General features: G+C 32.3%; 1 protein-coding gene across 1 annotated transcript in view; it reads left to right on the top strand.

Annotated features, from left to right (window-relative positions):
* MAN2A1 (mannosidase alpha class 2A member 1) overlaps positions 1-13945 on the top strand; it is a 180702-nt gene that overhangs the window by 75811 nt on the left and 90946 nt on the right. The window contains exons 8-9 of the mRNA XM_051994766.1: positions 5747-5924; positions 9173-9375. Of these exons, the coding sequence (XP_051850726.1) occupies positions 5747-5924; positions 9173-9375 (381 nt within the window). The remainder of the gene's footprint in view (positions 1-5746; positions 5925-9172; positions 9376-13945) is intronic.

Below are 13945 nucleotides of genomic sequence, written 5' to 3'. Positions count from 1 at the left end.
GCCCTCCATTCTGAAGGAGCTTCAAGGAAAGAGGGTCCTCAAGAAATGTGAATTTCAGGGCTGAAATGATCTTGTAGAATAAGAAATTCCTGTTTTGCAGGTTAGACTTTGGTCGCTTGTTTTACCCTTTTCTTGCCAAATGAAACAAACTCCCATTTGACTTTGTGCCTACTATCTTATTCTGCACTTGATCTCAGCTGATCTTTAGTATTCTTTGGGAAGAATGTCTCTGTCCACACACAGTGTTTGAACATTCTCACATCAGATCATATCCTTCATATCCCAATCATTCTAAAACCTGTAGATCCTTATGTAAAACTCCATTCTTTGCTGCCTCCCTTGCCAAAGCACCTAATTCCTTATTATCTTCCTCAATCTTGCCATTTCCACATTTCAACTGAACATCACCCAGCTTTTTCATGGTGCCCTGTGGAGTTTTCTATGGTGATAAATTTCCCTTCATCTTAAAGTCTTTTCTTCTTCTTTCATTCCTTCTATCTACAGTTAATACTGAAATCTGTCTTCCCCCAAGATGACACAGCCTCTTTGGCCACTTTTTCTTCTACTGGCTGATACTTCACTCATTCTCCTTGGTTAATTAATTGAGGCAAGGAAGTTGTTATATTCCTTCTAGGTTTGTCTACCTTTATCCCTCAGTAATACCTCCTTTGAGGTTCATGCAGTTCATATTTATTATACAATCCAAATTGTAGTAGCTGTTGTCTATAGACTCATAGTTATTCCTCTTGTTTTCTCAATGGGTTTACTATATGATTAACACTTTTTCTCTCCTTAACTTTTGTCCTAATGCTAAGGGACTTCAACATACATACTGACTCCCTCAAATAACCTAAGGATTCACTTCTCAAACTACTTACTTCCCATGTCCTATTCTTTCATCCTTCCTTAGATATACATAAAGGTGGTCCATATCTTTGATGCCTATTAATGTATTGTTCAGGAATTCTCAGATTCCCCTACTTAGCCACAATCTATTGGCTTTTCACTTCTCCCTCTAAGCCTTGCCTTACACAATCCTTTTCTTTTTTGTGCCATGATCCCTCTCTCAAGCCATTTTCCCAATACTTCCTGCTCTCTCGTTTTCTTCATCTTTACCACTTTATGTACCAATACAGGTTAGCATTGCACTCTTAAATTGCTGTCCCCATATCATATTATCTATTTTGCTCAGATAATGGAGTGGTAACTGATCAGATTTTGATCCATAGGGAAGTTTTTGTACTTGAAAGTCCAAAGTTTAAACTTTGGTTAAACTTGACAATTTCAGTACCAAAACAGCAAATTTTCATGGGAGAAATCATACAGTGGGAAATGTTAATGTTGTGGCAGAGGAGAGTAAATGAAATGGAAGAAATGGTCTTAGGATGGAGAGACTAGGAACTTCGTCATACTCAAGAAAAGAGAATATATAGGGTATTATGAAACATTTTCTTAATGTTTTTCCTTATTTCCTTATTAAGGAAACGTAATTTCCTTAATGAAAATATGAAGATATCATGATGGAAGATATCCATGGATGCCATTGGATACTCCTTCTCAAGGTTTCTCTTAAGAACTTTAGAATTGATTGTATGACATGGGAGAGTCTGGCACAGGACTGCCCTGCATGGTGTGCCCGCATCAGAGAAGGTGCTATGCTGTAGAGACAAAGCAGAATTGGATAGCTCAGAAGAAACACAAGACACATAAAGTAAAAGAGTCCATCCCAAATATTTATAGAAACTATTTGTGTCTAACTTGTGGGCAGAGCATTCCAAACTCTATTGATCTGATCAGCCACAGTCAGACACATTTTAACTTGACTCTTATACATAGTGGTGCCATTTTCATCCTTTCCGAGAACAAAGGACAACATTCTAGTGATACTTCCTTTACTGAAACTTCAAGAGAGAGGGATATGAAGAGGTTTGGGAAAGGGAAGGTCCGTCCGATTGTCCATCCATCTATCCATCCATCTATCCTATCTATCTATCCACACCCACACCCACACTCACACCATGCCTAGTTGGTAGCAGTAGTGAGACTGTTCTAAGGATAGGGAATAGGATTAGTCTTTCTGTACCAGCATATAAGCTAGCTCCTGTCACATGAAAGAATGATTAAAACTTACATTTAGTGATTACTATGTATAATGCATTGTGCCAAACATGTAGAAAAGTAAGACTGCTTTCAAGCAGCTTACAGCCTAATGAGGGAGCCCATGTATGGAAGTTTTCAACTGTAAATCATGAATTTATGTATTAATATTTCTAAGTATGAAGCACAATCAAGAATAAAAGGTCCTGCTAAAAGAAATTAAACAAAAAAAATTTTTTTAATACACTTATGGTAAAGATATAGAAATGGAATAACCCCAAAAGAGGATGCAGGAGGATAGTAGAGGGCTTTCAGATTTAGTATCTTGACAAAGAATGTTTAGGCCACAAGTGAGAAAACAAAAATCAGAACCAAAGTTAATAGAAAAAGAAGCAGAACAAATTAAGTGTTTTTTTTTTTTTTCAAGAGCACCAAATGAGAATGTTATGAGATTAGAGGGAAAAATCATTGAAAGAAACAGTTTTGAATCCTATGCTTCTCTATATGGGCAGGGATAGGTGACATATAAAATTAACCATTTCAGTAAATTAATAGGATTTAAAATAGGATAGGTAAATGTGAATAGTTGAAGGGAGAAGATTCCATGAGAAAAGACTAACATTAATGTAGTAGAAGCAAAATTATTTTCAGGGATAGAGTGCTCACTTAAAAGAAAGGAATAAAAGTCAGTACCAAAGTCACAGATATAGGAAAATACAAGCCTAATAATCATAATCTTAAATGTGAATAGATTAAACATCTGAATAAAATGAAATTCAATGTCAGAATGGATAAGGACAGTTTGCATTATATAAGAAAGACATCAGAAAATATATATCTATGAAAAATGAAAATAAAAGTCTGGAAAAAATTATATTAGATGATTCCATAAATTTATAGTTGTCATTAGACAAGCAAAAACAATATTATATTAAGAGATAATTAGTGAAATTACATTGTACTTAAAGATAACACAGGTGAAAATAATCATTAAGCAATTATACTAAGTAGGATAGTATCTAATAAAATAAAAATAACTGAACAGCAAAAAGACATCATTTAGTATTTTTAATATATTTCTTTTCTTAGAGCTAATTTGACTTAAAAAAAAAAAAAAACAGAATTGAAGAAAATGATGGAGAGCTTAAATAATTAAAACCTGTGGTATATCCTTGAAGGTAATAGCAGCAAGATAGTGTAATGGATAGAGTGATAAGTCTGGAGTCAGATAGCCTCATTCAGCTGAGTTCAAATCTACTCTCAGGCACTAGGCAAATCACTTAATCCTGTTTAGTTTCTTTCTTTGTGAAATGAGCTGGAAAAGGAAATAATAAATCTCTCTAGTATCTTTGCCAAGAAAACCCCCACTGAGGTCACAAAGAGTCAGATATAATTGAAATGATTGAACATCATAACAAAATGTCTTTGCCTGACATATCTTCATGTTGGATGTAAAGAACTTATGAATTTTCAAAAGCAAAGATTCAAATCTTATCCTTTGTAAGGTATAAGATAATAAAAATAGTGATGTAGAGAACCCAAGCAAAAGATACAGATTAAGACAGTATTGATAATTTGAATAATGAGCGGAAGTCAGAAGGCAGTGCTTTCCAGGAATGAGAAGATAGCAAGTTAAAGGTATAGAGACTGGAGATGGAGTATCATGGGTGAGGAACAGCAAGGTCAGTTTGACTTTATTGGAGAGAGACAGACAGAAGAGTGACAGAGTATGTATATGTGTGTGGGTGTGTGGGTATGTGGGTGTCTGTGTTTGTGAACATAAGTAATATATAATAATGTTGGAATTAAGTTTTGAAAGACTTTACATGCCACACAGCCAAATTTTTATTTGATCTTAGAAGTAATTTGACCACTATAGTCAGTGGTAGTAGAAAGAAAAAATGGTCGTACTTGAGCTTAAGGAACATCACATAAATTTGTGATTAAAAAAAAATTTTTTTAAAGAAATAATGAAAAAGTAGGAATGAAAGGTAAATAGCAGTTATAGAACTTAAATTACATTATAAATCAGTAATTATCTGAACTATTTGGTGCTAATTTTAAAAAAAGTAGAAAAGTACATCAGTAAAACAGTCTAGATAAAGAAACTGAAACATACAGTAAATCCAGTATTCATTAAACCAAGAACATTGCATAATTTTGGAGGATTTTACTTGTTGCTAAGAATTGCTTGGAAAACTGTAAGACAAACTAGCCAAAAAAAAAGTTTTAAAATAGTCTCTTTGTCCTTTTGCTAAAATGATTATTCATTTTAAATATAAAAAGTCACATAACATTTATATATTAAAAAAAAAAAAAACCAACAACAGGAGATATCTTTCACAAATGGGATTATTGAATCTGGACAAAACAAATTAGAAATGTATGCCTAAACAAAATCAATGCTGATAGGATAAAAAGAGACGCTTTCAATTACGAAAAAAAAAATCTTTGCATTTCATGTCTCTGATAAGGATGTGATATTTGGTATGAATAAGGAATTATGATAAATATTTAAGACAAAGTTCTATTCTTTAATAGGCTATATACAAACAGTTCTCCAAAAAGTGTGAAAGCTATTATAGTCATTACTTCACATCACTAATAATAAGAAAAAGGCTAGTTAAAAGAACTTGCTGAAATTACTGCATTCACAGAAAATTGGTTACCTATGACAAAAATATGAATAGTTAACATTATAGGTATTTAAAAACAACAAGCCCATTAATACCTTTTTTTTTTGGTAGAACTGTAAATTGGACATCTGTTCTCAAAAGCAATTTGGAATTATATTTTTAAAAGGTACTAATTCCCCCACCCAGAAGTTCCCCTACTAATGAGAGAGACAGAGACAGAGAGAGAAAGAGAGAGTGAGTGTGTGTGTGTGTGGTGTGTGTGTTTACGTCTCCAAAAAGGAGAAAAACAGAAACTTAAGGTCTTATCCACACCCAAATAAGTATATTATAGAATTTTTTATGCTAATATAAAAATGGAAACAAAATAGGACTGAATAAACAAACTATAGTTCACAAATGTAATGGAATGTTACTATATCATAAGAAACAACAGGTGTGAGAAATTCAGAGAAACATGAGAAAACTTACTAGGATAATTGTTAATAATGAAGTAAGAACCAGAGAAGCAATATATACAATTTCTACAAATTCAGAGTTCAAAGAACAATAAAAAGAAAATGAATTTTTAAAAATACTTTTTTTTTTTTTACTCTGGAATAGAACAGAGAAAAACTTAACCCCCACCTTTTCTTAGAGACATAGGGGACTATGGACATTGATTGTTTAATATGTTTATAATTACTGATGAATAGGATGGTTTTGTTAAACTGTATTTTCTTTTAAAGTTTTTTTTTTTTTTTTCCCTCAAGGACTGGAGAGTTTAGAGATATGGAGAGGAAAGGAGAGATATTTTTGGAGATGAAATAAAAATGCAGCAGTTAGATAAACAATTTAAAATAATTTTTTTACAGCAAATTTATTTATATTGGAATAATTTTATTTATTATTACTATTTTTATCTCATACATATATAAAGACATACAGCATTTTTCATTATTGATAACTTTTTTCTTTTTGATCAAAGGACTTTCCCCCCCATTCTAAATTTTATTAAACTTATTTTGTTTTTAAAGGGCATGGATGTTGTTAGACCAATACAGAAAGAAGTCAAAACTTTACCGTACTAAAGTACTCTTGGCTCCTCTAGGAGATGATTTCCGTTATACTGAAAGCTCAGAATGGGATCAGCAGTACCAGAATTATCAGAGAATTTTTGATTATTTGAATTCTCAACCCGAATTACATGTTAAGGTAATTTGAAAATATTTAGATATAAGTAATGTAGTTAAAGTTGAGGTTTTTAAAATTGTTCTCGTTTCTTTGCGGTGTTTCTCTGACTTTTAGAATTATAGATTTTATTCAAAATTATATTTTATTGAGATGAAAATCATTTCCTCCAGAATCAAACTATGAAGTCCTCTGTTAGTCATTTAAATTCTTATGTTCTGATCTCTTCCTACTTTTTCAATCTTCTTCAACCTTGCTCTCCTCCATCCCCTCTATGATTCAACTATACAAGTGTTGTCAAATTTAGACAGAAAGGTATCTCCTTGGGTTGCATATTGACTTAGAAAAACAAATTAATATTTTCTGTATTTTATTATATTTTGTTAAACATTTCCAAATTACATTTCAGTCTGGTTCTGGCTGAAAGAAACTAATGGTAAAGAAGTCAGCACCTCTGAACTATATTGAGTCAGTCTTCTCTGAACTATGCAAACTTAATTTGCAGGTCTCCAGCATAGCCCTTTTTTCTTGATTCTATGGCTTCCTTTTTGGAATACTTTGCCTCCCCACCTCTGCTCCTTAGTTTTTGTCTGGCTTCCTTCAAGACTAGACTTAAAACGTGAAGCCTCCAGGAGGGCTATGCTTCCCCCTTTCAAATTCCTTTCATCTCCTTAGTACATCTCATATTACCTAATTCTTTATGTATTGTCTCTCCCAGGGTAAAGTACACTCCTTGAGGGTAGGGACTTTTAAAATATTTTTTGGAAAATTTCTAGTGCTTAACATTATGCCTGGCACATAGGAAGTACTTTAAGTGTTTGTTAGTCAATTAACTTACTTTTTAAGATTTTGAGTCTGATTTTTTTTTTCCTTAAAGAATGGAGAATTTATTATCTCTTATTTGATTGAAAATATCAGGACATAATGATTCTAATGCCATAATTTTCTCTTGATGGTTTTTTTTTCCTGTAATTGAGTCACAGAAATGATCTATGCTTAGAGAATAAATTTATCAATGCCACTCTCAGGTGATCAGAAATGAGAGGAGGAAAACGTTTACAATTCAATATTATGTTGAGGATGTTGTCATTGATATGATTATTTTACACACATTCATTCACAATTGTAAATATTGAGAACTTGACTTATTTTCTTTTTTTAACCCAGAGAACCAAAATAAAATAATTTGAAATTATACGAATTTTATTTAAGGAATTAATACATCAAGTGTCTTAGATATTTGTTTAGATCTCAGAGCACTAAGAATTAATAGAAAAATTTATTTTGTCTTTATTTATATTTTTAATGTATTATAATGCCAGTATGGGCTTTTTATTTTAAATTTTAATTTAGTTGGCATTTATTAAGCACCTGTTATATGCCACTTACTATGTTTTCTGTGGTTTATTATATTTTGCTAAATATTTCCAAATTACATTTCAGTCTGATTCTGGATGAAAGAAATTAATGGTAAAGAGGTTAGCACCTCTGAACTATGAAACCTTAATTTCATAATATTTTTCAATATTATTGTTACATATTTTTTTTAAATTAAAAAAAAAAGCAAACTGAGTCTTTTCTCAAAGATATCTCAAAGGTAATTCAAGAGATTAAACAACTTTGTATTTGTTAATATCATTCCATGATAGTAGTAATGAGGCTTATGCATTCTGTCTAATTTAATGATTGTAGCATAAATATTATATATCAAACCTTATTGGTGACATTACTTAATGCTCAGTATTTATTAAGCTTAGCACCTTTCTGATGGTTGCCTTGTGCTCCTTCTTACTAAAATCTGCATATGCCATATGTTTTTCCACTCAGAAATGACTTATATTTTGTTAAAGCAATACTAAGCTTTGACTAGACAGTATTTGATTCACAAGAGGTTCTTGATTTGCTTGCATTTATATGCTTATCGTATTCTTTTACATTTCAAATGAAAGTTGAGAATTTCAGAGATGGAACTTAATTTTATTTTTGGAGAAAATTAATAAAGAAATTGTATTTTAGTTTTGCTTTCTGGGGCTTTGTGGTTCAAGCTGTTAACATGACCAAATATAGAAAATGGATTCAGGAAAAGTAAAACATGATTTTTGTGCTATTCCCATGCATGTATACAAAAATTATGAAATCATGAAATGAACAACTTACATGTTTACAGTAGGGATTTTTTGGGCAGCTAGATGGCGCAGTGGACAGAGCACCATTCCTGAAATCAGGAGGATCTGAGTTCAAATGTGGTGTCAGACACTTAACTCTTCTTAGCTGTGTGACTCTGGGCAAGTTACTTAACCCCAATTGCCTCAGCAAAACCAATAAATGAATAAATAAATAAAGTAAGTAGGGATTTTTAAATCTTGTGTCCATGAACTTATTTTTCCTTAATTTTTTTGGAAAAAATATTTTGATAACTGTTTCAGAAAAATCACTCTCACAATCTTATATATTTTATTCTATGAATTTAAAACTTATTGCGAGAAGGGGTCTCTGACTTCAGAAAGGTTGGGAATTCCTGATTTAAAGAATTCCCACAGAAATATTATTTACTTTATATATTTTTAATAGATTATACAAGACTGCCTAGTGCAAGCCTGTATTTTTCTCTTCTTATGTATTAAAGATAAATATAACCTCCAAATGATTTTCAAAAATTTAATGTTTTAATCATTAGTCAGGAACACTTGACTTAATTATATATATTCAAATGGATAACTATCACATTTTTTTCATTGTTTGTATTTTGTAGCCATGCTGCTCTCTCATGGACAAATAGTAGAGTTTCCAAACAATATAGTTTTATGATTTGTTGCACTAGTAGATATTCCTTTCCACTATATTGTGATTTTTCATAGTATTGAAGCCTGTTAATCTTAAACTTGTAGGATAGTCTTCCTTCTGTTCCAAGTATTACTTATTTCTGTCATTGTTTTGTTTTGATTTATAAAATCCTGAGTTTTGGGTTTTCCATTTATCCCTTTCAGAAAGCAGTCAAGAATTTAACATTTTATAAGTTAAGTGTTTTTCACGTTAGCTTCTGTTTTTTCTCTTTTCACAACAGTTTGTACATGCATATGAGATCTGTTTTGGTAATTTCAAATTTGTTGTAAGAAAACAATTATTAATTAGTACTTGCCAAATTTTATTATCATGCCTCTGATCAAAGTATGTGTTGAAGCAGTATTTTCACTCCATACACTTGTTTTTATTACCATTCTAAAATTCCTGAACTGTTAATTGAAGAGAACAATCATTATTTTTTCAAACAGATTCAATTTGGCACTATATCGGATTATTTTGATGCCTTGCATAAAGTAGCTACACAACACACAAAAAATACTAAATCATTATTTCCCGTTTTGAGTGGAGATTTTTTCACATATGCTGACAGAGATGATCATTATTGGAGTGGATATTTTACGTCAAGACCCTTCTATAAACGAATGGATAGAATAATGGAGTCCTACTTAAGGTAAGAATAATAATTTCAAAGTACATGTTTTGTAGACTTGGAGCAATAGTTTTATTTATTGAAATTATGTAATATATGAGCTTAATTAGAGATCCTGAGTTTTATTCTTGTATTCTTTTCTTTCTTCTTTGCCGCACATCATTACTAATTATGGATCAGCTAAAATAGTATTTATTAATACTTTATTTATATGGAGACCATTTGTCCAGTAATCACAGCTGACCTGTGATGATAACAGAACCTTGTAGTAACCACATTGATGTGAAAAGCTTTATATTAAAGAGATGACACTTTAGGAGAGCCTCTCAGATTCTAGTGAAGTCCTTTTAAATTGAGATAGAACAGAAATGAGAAGAGCTCTCCCAAAAAACAAAAGGAAAAGTGAAAAAATCTGTGGTACCATTTTTTGATGATGCATTGGTTTTACTGAAATTCATGATAATCCTTGTTAAAAATTTATAATCAAGGAAAAACTAAATACGTGTTATATCCTTTTAAATATTAGTTAAATACAACTTTATATATGTTTCCAAATTATGGTATTAGTGTTATATCTTTTATAACATTTTAAAATTTTACATTATTAAAAATTTAAGAATTTTTTTTTGGCGTATGGGTTTAAGTTATATAAAAGCTGTGAATGTTACATGGTTAAGATGAAGAAACCTTTGTTACTATCATTTTCTGTGAAAAATCTTTCCAACAAATTTAAAAATCATTGTTAATTTCTGAATATCATTGTTTTTCTTACCTTTGATTTTGTGAAGTTTGGAGAATATTTGGCATTTTAATTCTTTCTGCCAATTTAGATCTTTAGCTAATCCATAACTTAATATTTATAGTAATAAGATTTAGAGGGAAACTAAAAAGTTATCCCTTTAAACAAAAGGGAACTTAACACTCTTACTTTACAAATGGAGACATAGGCATATAGAGGTTAAGTAATTTTATCAGTTGGAAATAGGGATATTTGGAAGAGAAAATCAGTTCTGCTTTAGACCCATTGAGTTAAGATGTTTATGGGATACATAATTTGTTTTTAATTTTTTAAATATTCAAATGCCAAGAGGTGATGAAGGATTTGAACTCAGGATGACTTATAGATATGAGTGTTAGCTGAACATTGGGATTAAATTCTATGGTAATAGCTTGAGAGGCAGGTGTGCGTGCATGTGCTTGTATGTATATACATACACACACACACACAACCAATGAGAAGAAAGATGAAAAGAGTTACCAAAAGAAAGCATTATGCTCTGTCTACCAGTATGGGACATGATATAAATTATGCTCCATGTTTCTGTTGGTTCCAAATCTGGTGTAATGGGCCATTTAGAACTTGGGTGTTCAAATAATTAATATATTTAATAAAAATATATTTAAATACCTCCAAGTAGAACAGTTCTCAGTCTAAAAAGCAATTCAGTAAGATAAAAGCAGATTAAAAACTTCTGGTCAGGAAGTTACAAGCAATTGGTAAAATAATTTCCTGGATTCTTAGAAGCTCTCTGCCAATGTTCTAAAAACACTTTAATTTTTTTTTTTTTCCCAAAAGAACCATAACTGTCTAAACTAAATAGTTAACTCTAGGTTTGAGAAAGGAGAAAGTGGAGAAGTCAAAACAAGGGTAAGTAGCTTGATAAAATGTGAAGGAATGGAGGGATTAGATGTCATTATGAGGGTAAACCTAGGCACAGATGGAGTAAGATATGAGTGTAGGTTTAGATGGGAGCAATAACAGCTTGCATTTCTATAGAGCTGTTAAAGTTTACAGAGTACTTTACAAATGTTTTCTTATTTTATCTTCACCTGGAAGGTAGGTATTTTTAAGAGGGTTGGTAAATATTTAGAGCAGGATCTGAAATCTGTTCCCTCCTCATTCCAGATCTGAGGCTCTAGCCACTTTGCTTTAAATTATTTTGTTTAATTACTATCTCTCTCCTTTAATCCCCATCCCTGGTCAGTTGGCCAATACCATCAGTTCTGCACATAGAATAATTTTTCATATCATCTCATTTCTTTACTCTCACTGCCACTACTTTAGTTTAGATCTTAGTCACCTGTCACTTGAAATATTGGATAGTTCCTTCCAAATGGTTTGGTCTCCAATCCTTTAATTCATTTCTAATATAGCTGGAAGGTTAATTTTCTTAATTTGCTTTGACTTAATTCATGAATTTAGCCATGTCAGTACCTTCCTCAAAAATATTCGTTGATCTTAGGGTAAAATCCTTCTTATCTTGGCATTTAAGGAGTTTCACAGTCTCTGATTCCACCTTTTCTAGCCTTATTTCACATATATATTATATATTCCAGCCAGACTGCCTACTCAATATTTTATTTTTGATGAAGAATGGGGATGAACTAGAGCCTGAGGGAGCTGGCTATGAGGAGAACAAATTGCCTGAGACTATTGAAGTAATAGTAGGCACCATGTGAAGTGATAATATGGAGTAGAAATATGAGATAGATTTGGGAGAGCATAGCGATTCATAACCTAGAACAATCATGACATAGGCATTTATCACAGGTTACAGAGATTTGCCATTTATTACATGAAATGTAAGCAACCATGACTAAGCAAGGTAGAATCAGATGATTTAAGTAACTTGCTTTGGAGAGAGAATGATTTTTAAAGACTCAGGGGAGGGGAGGAGCCATAGAGGCAGAATCTAGAGAGGAAAGGGAGAAACCAGGAAGGATTTTGAATGTCCAAAGATATGCCAATCCAGGCTGCCTCTGAGGTTGGAGACTGATTAAACAATGGCCTCTTGCTGCACATTCTTCTATACTAATAAGACAATGTGGGGAAACTGACTCGATTATAATTGATAATAGGAAGAGGATCAACTTGTATTAGCAATTCCTGAGAAGCTGGTTTAGATAAAGTTCACAATCTGGTTTTTAGACTTCTCATCACTGAGAAGAGTGGTTTAAAAAAAAAGTAACAACTACAAGGGTTGTAATGCTAGAGAAACTGAGGCAAGATAGAGATTAGAGAGTTTTTAATATTTTATTTGAAAAGGAGAGATTTAATGGGACCAAATGGGTCCATGATTTGGTCTCAGGGCTGAATGAGACTATCGTCTCCAAGAAACCAGCATCCAGCAGCTAATGGATGTCTCCCATGAAATATATATACACACATGGATCCAAGCAACTGACCAAGTAGACTGAGGCAGGGGTGGAGTCAGAGCACTGAGATTAGGAATGGACTATCACTCCGGTTCTGACAAGGTGGGGGGAGGCACCAGACATTTTGATAAGTTGGAATCAAGAAGAACAATGACAGAATGGGGGGAGGCACTGGGCATTCTGATAAGTAGGGAAGATATGGGGTCATGATGTCTAAGATAGAAGGTCTTTCTCCTTATCTGGATCATGATGATTAGGAGGGGGGATGTTGCAACCAGGCAGAACACTTCAGGGAAATTGAAGTAGAACAATTCAGGAAAACTGAGGTAGAATAATCAAAAGAAACTGTGGCACAACAGAAAGACTCAAGATGTGGTAGGCATTATGGCACAATGGGAGGCAAACATTATTACCAAAAAGTTAGGCATAATTGATCACATTGAAGATTTTTTTTAAAAGAATATTTTGAATTCTTTTGACTCTTACCTTCTAGATAGTGAAGTTGCCAAAATTTTGCCTACTTCTTTTCTGATAATGGAATTTAAGTGACTTTTAGATTTTTAATTTTGTGGGAGGGATGGGTCAACTTTTCTTTTAGAAACATTAAAATTATCCCTTTTAATTAACCTTTTCCCCATTCTTGACTCATCTGAAAAGTTGATTATGTTGTAAAATATTGCTAAACTAGACATTTAAAAAATAATGAAGTAAAGGCTGCTTTTTTTTTTTAAATTTTTGCTAAGGCAAGTGGGGTGCAGTGACTTGCCCAGGTTCACACAACTAGGAAATGTTAAGTGTCTGAGGTCAAATTTGAACTCGGGTCCTCCTGACTTCAGGGTTGGTGCTCTATCCTCTGCACCACCTAGTTTCCCCTAAAAACTTTTAGCTACCTGTACCTTAAATACACTTAACTCCTTCTTTTCATCTGCTGTGAAGTCATCTTTTTAAAATTCTCATTGTTGGTGCCACTACTTCCATGAATCACTACAACTAAAAATCATCTAGCTTTTAAATTTTCTTACTGCATTTTTTCTTGGATATCCTCTTTATCTTACACATACTACCTTAAATCATTCCTTTTTTTTAGAATATAAATTATTTTGAGGGATAGACCATTATCTTTTATATGTTAAAAACCCAGTGCCTCCCTTGAGCTTGGAAAATCATAGTATTTGTGTTTCATGAATATTCCCCATTTGTTTTCATTGTTGTTCCTTTCCATAATTTTATATGGAGTTGGACATAGGAATGTGAGTTCTTTGTATTGATCTGTCTTTAAAGGTAAGAGTGGATAGATTTCCAAGTTATTTAAAACCAAATCATCAAAAATCATACTAAACCTTTCCCCCTTCTCTCTCATAGCTATTTTTAGGTAATCTGGTTGCTTTCTCACACTTGCTTCCTACTAAGTGGTGATTATTTCTTCCTGGTAATA

The sequence above is a fragment of the Antechinus flavipes genome, chromosome 1 (assembly GCF_016432865.1).
Source record: "Antechinus flavipes isolate AdamAnt ecotype Samford, QLD, Australia chromosome 1, AdamAnt_v2, whole genome shotgun sequence".
Taxonomy (NCBI): Eukaryota; Metazoa; Chordata; class Mammalia; order Dasyuromorphia; family Dasyuridae; genus Antechinus; species Antechinus flavipes.
Note: the sequence above shows the minus strand (reverse complement) of the source record. Positions and strands in the feature narration are given on the sequence as shown.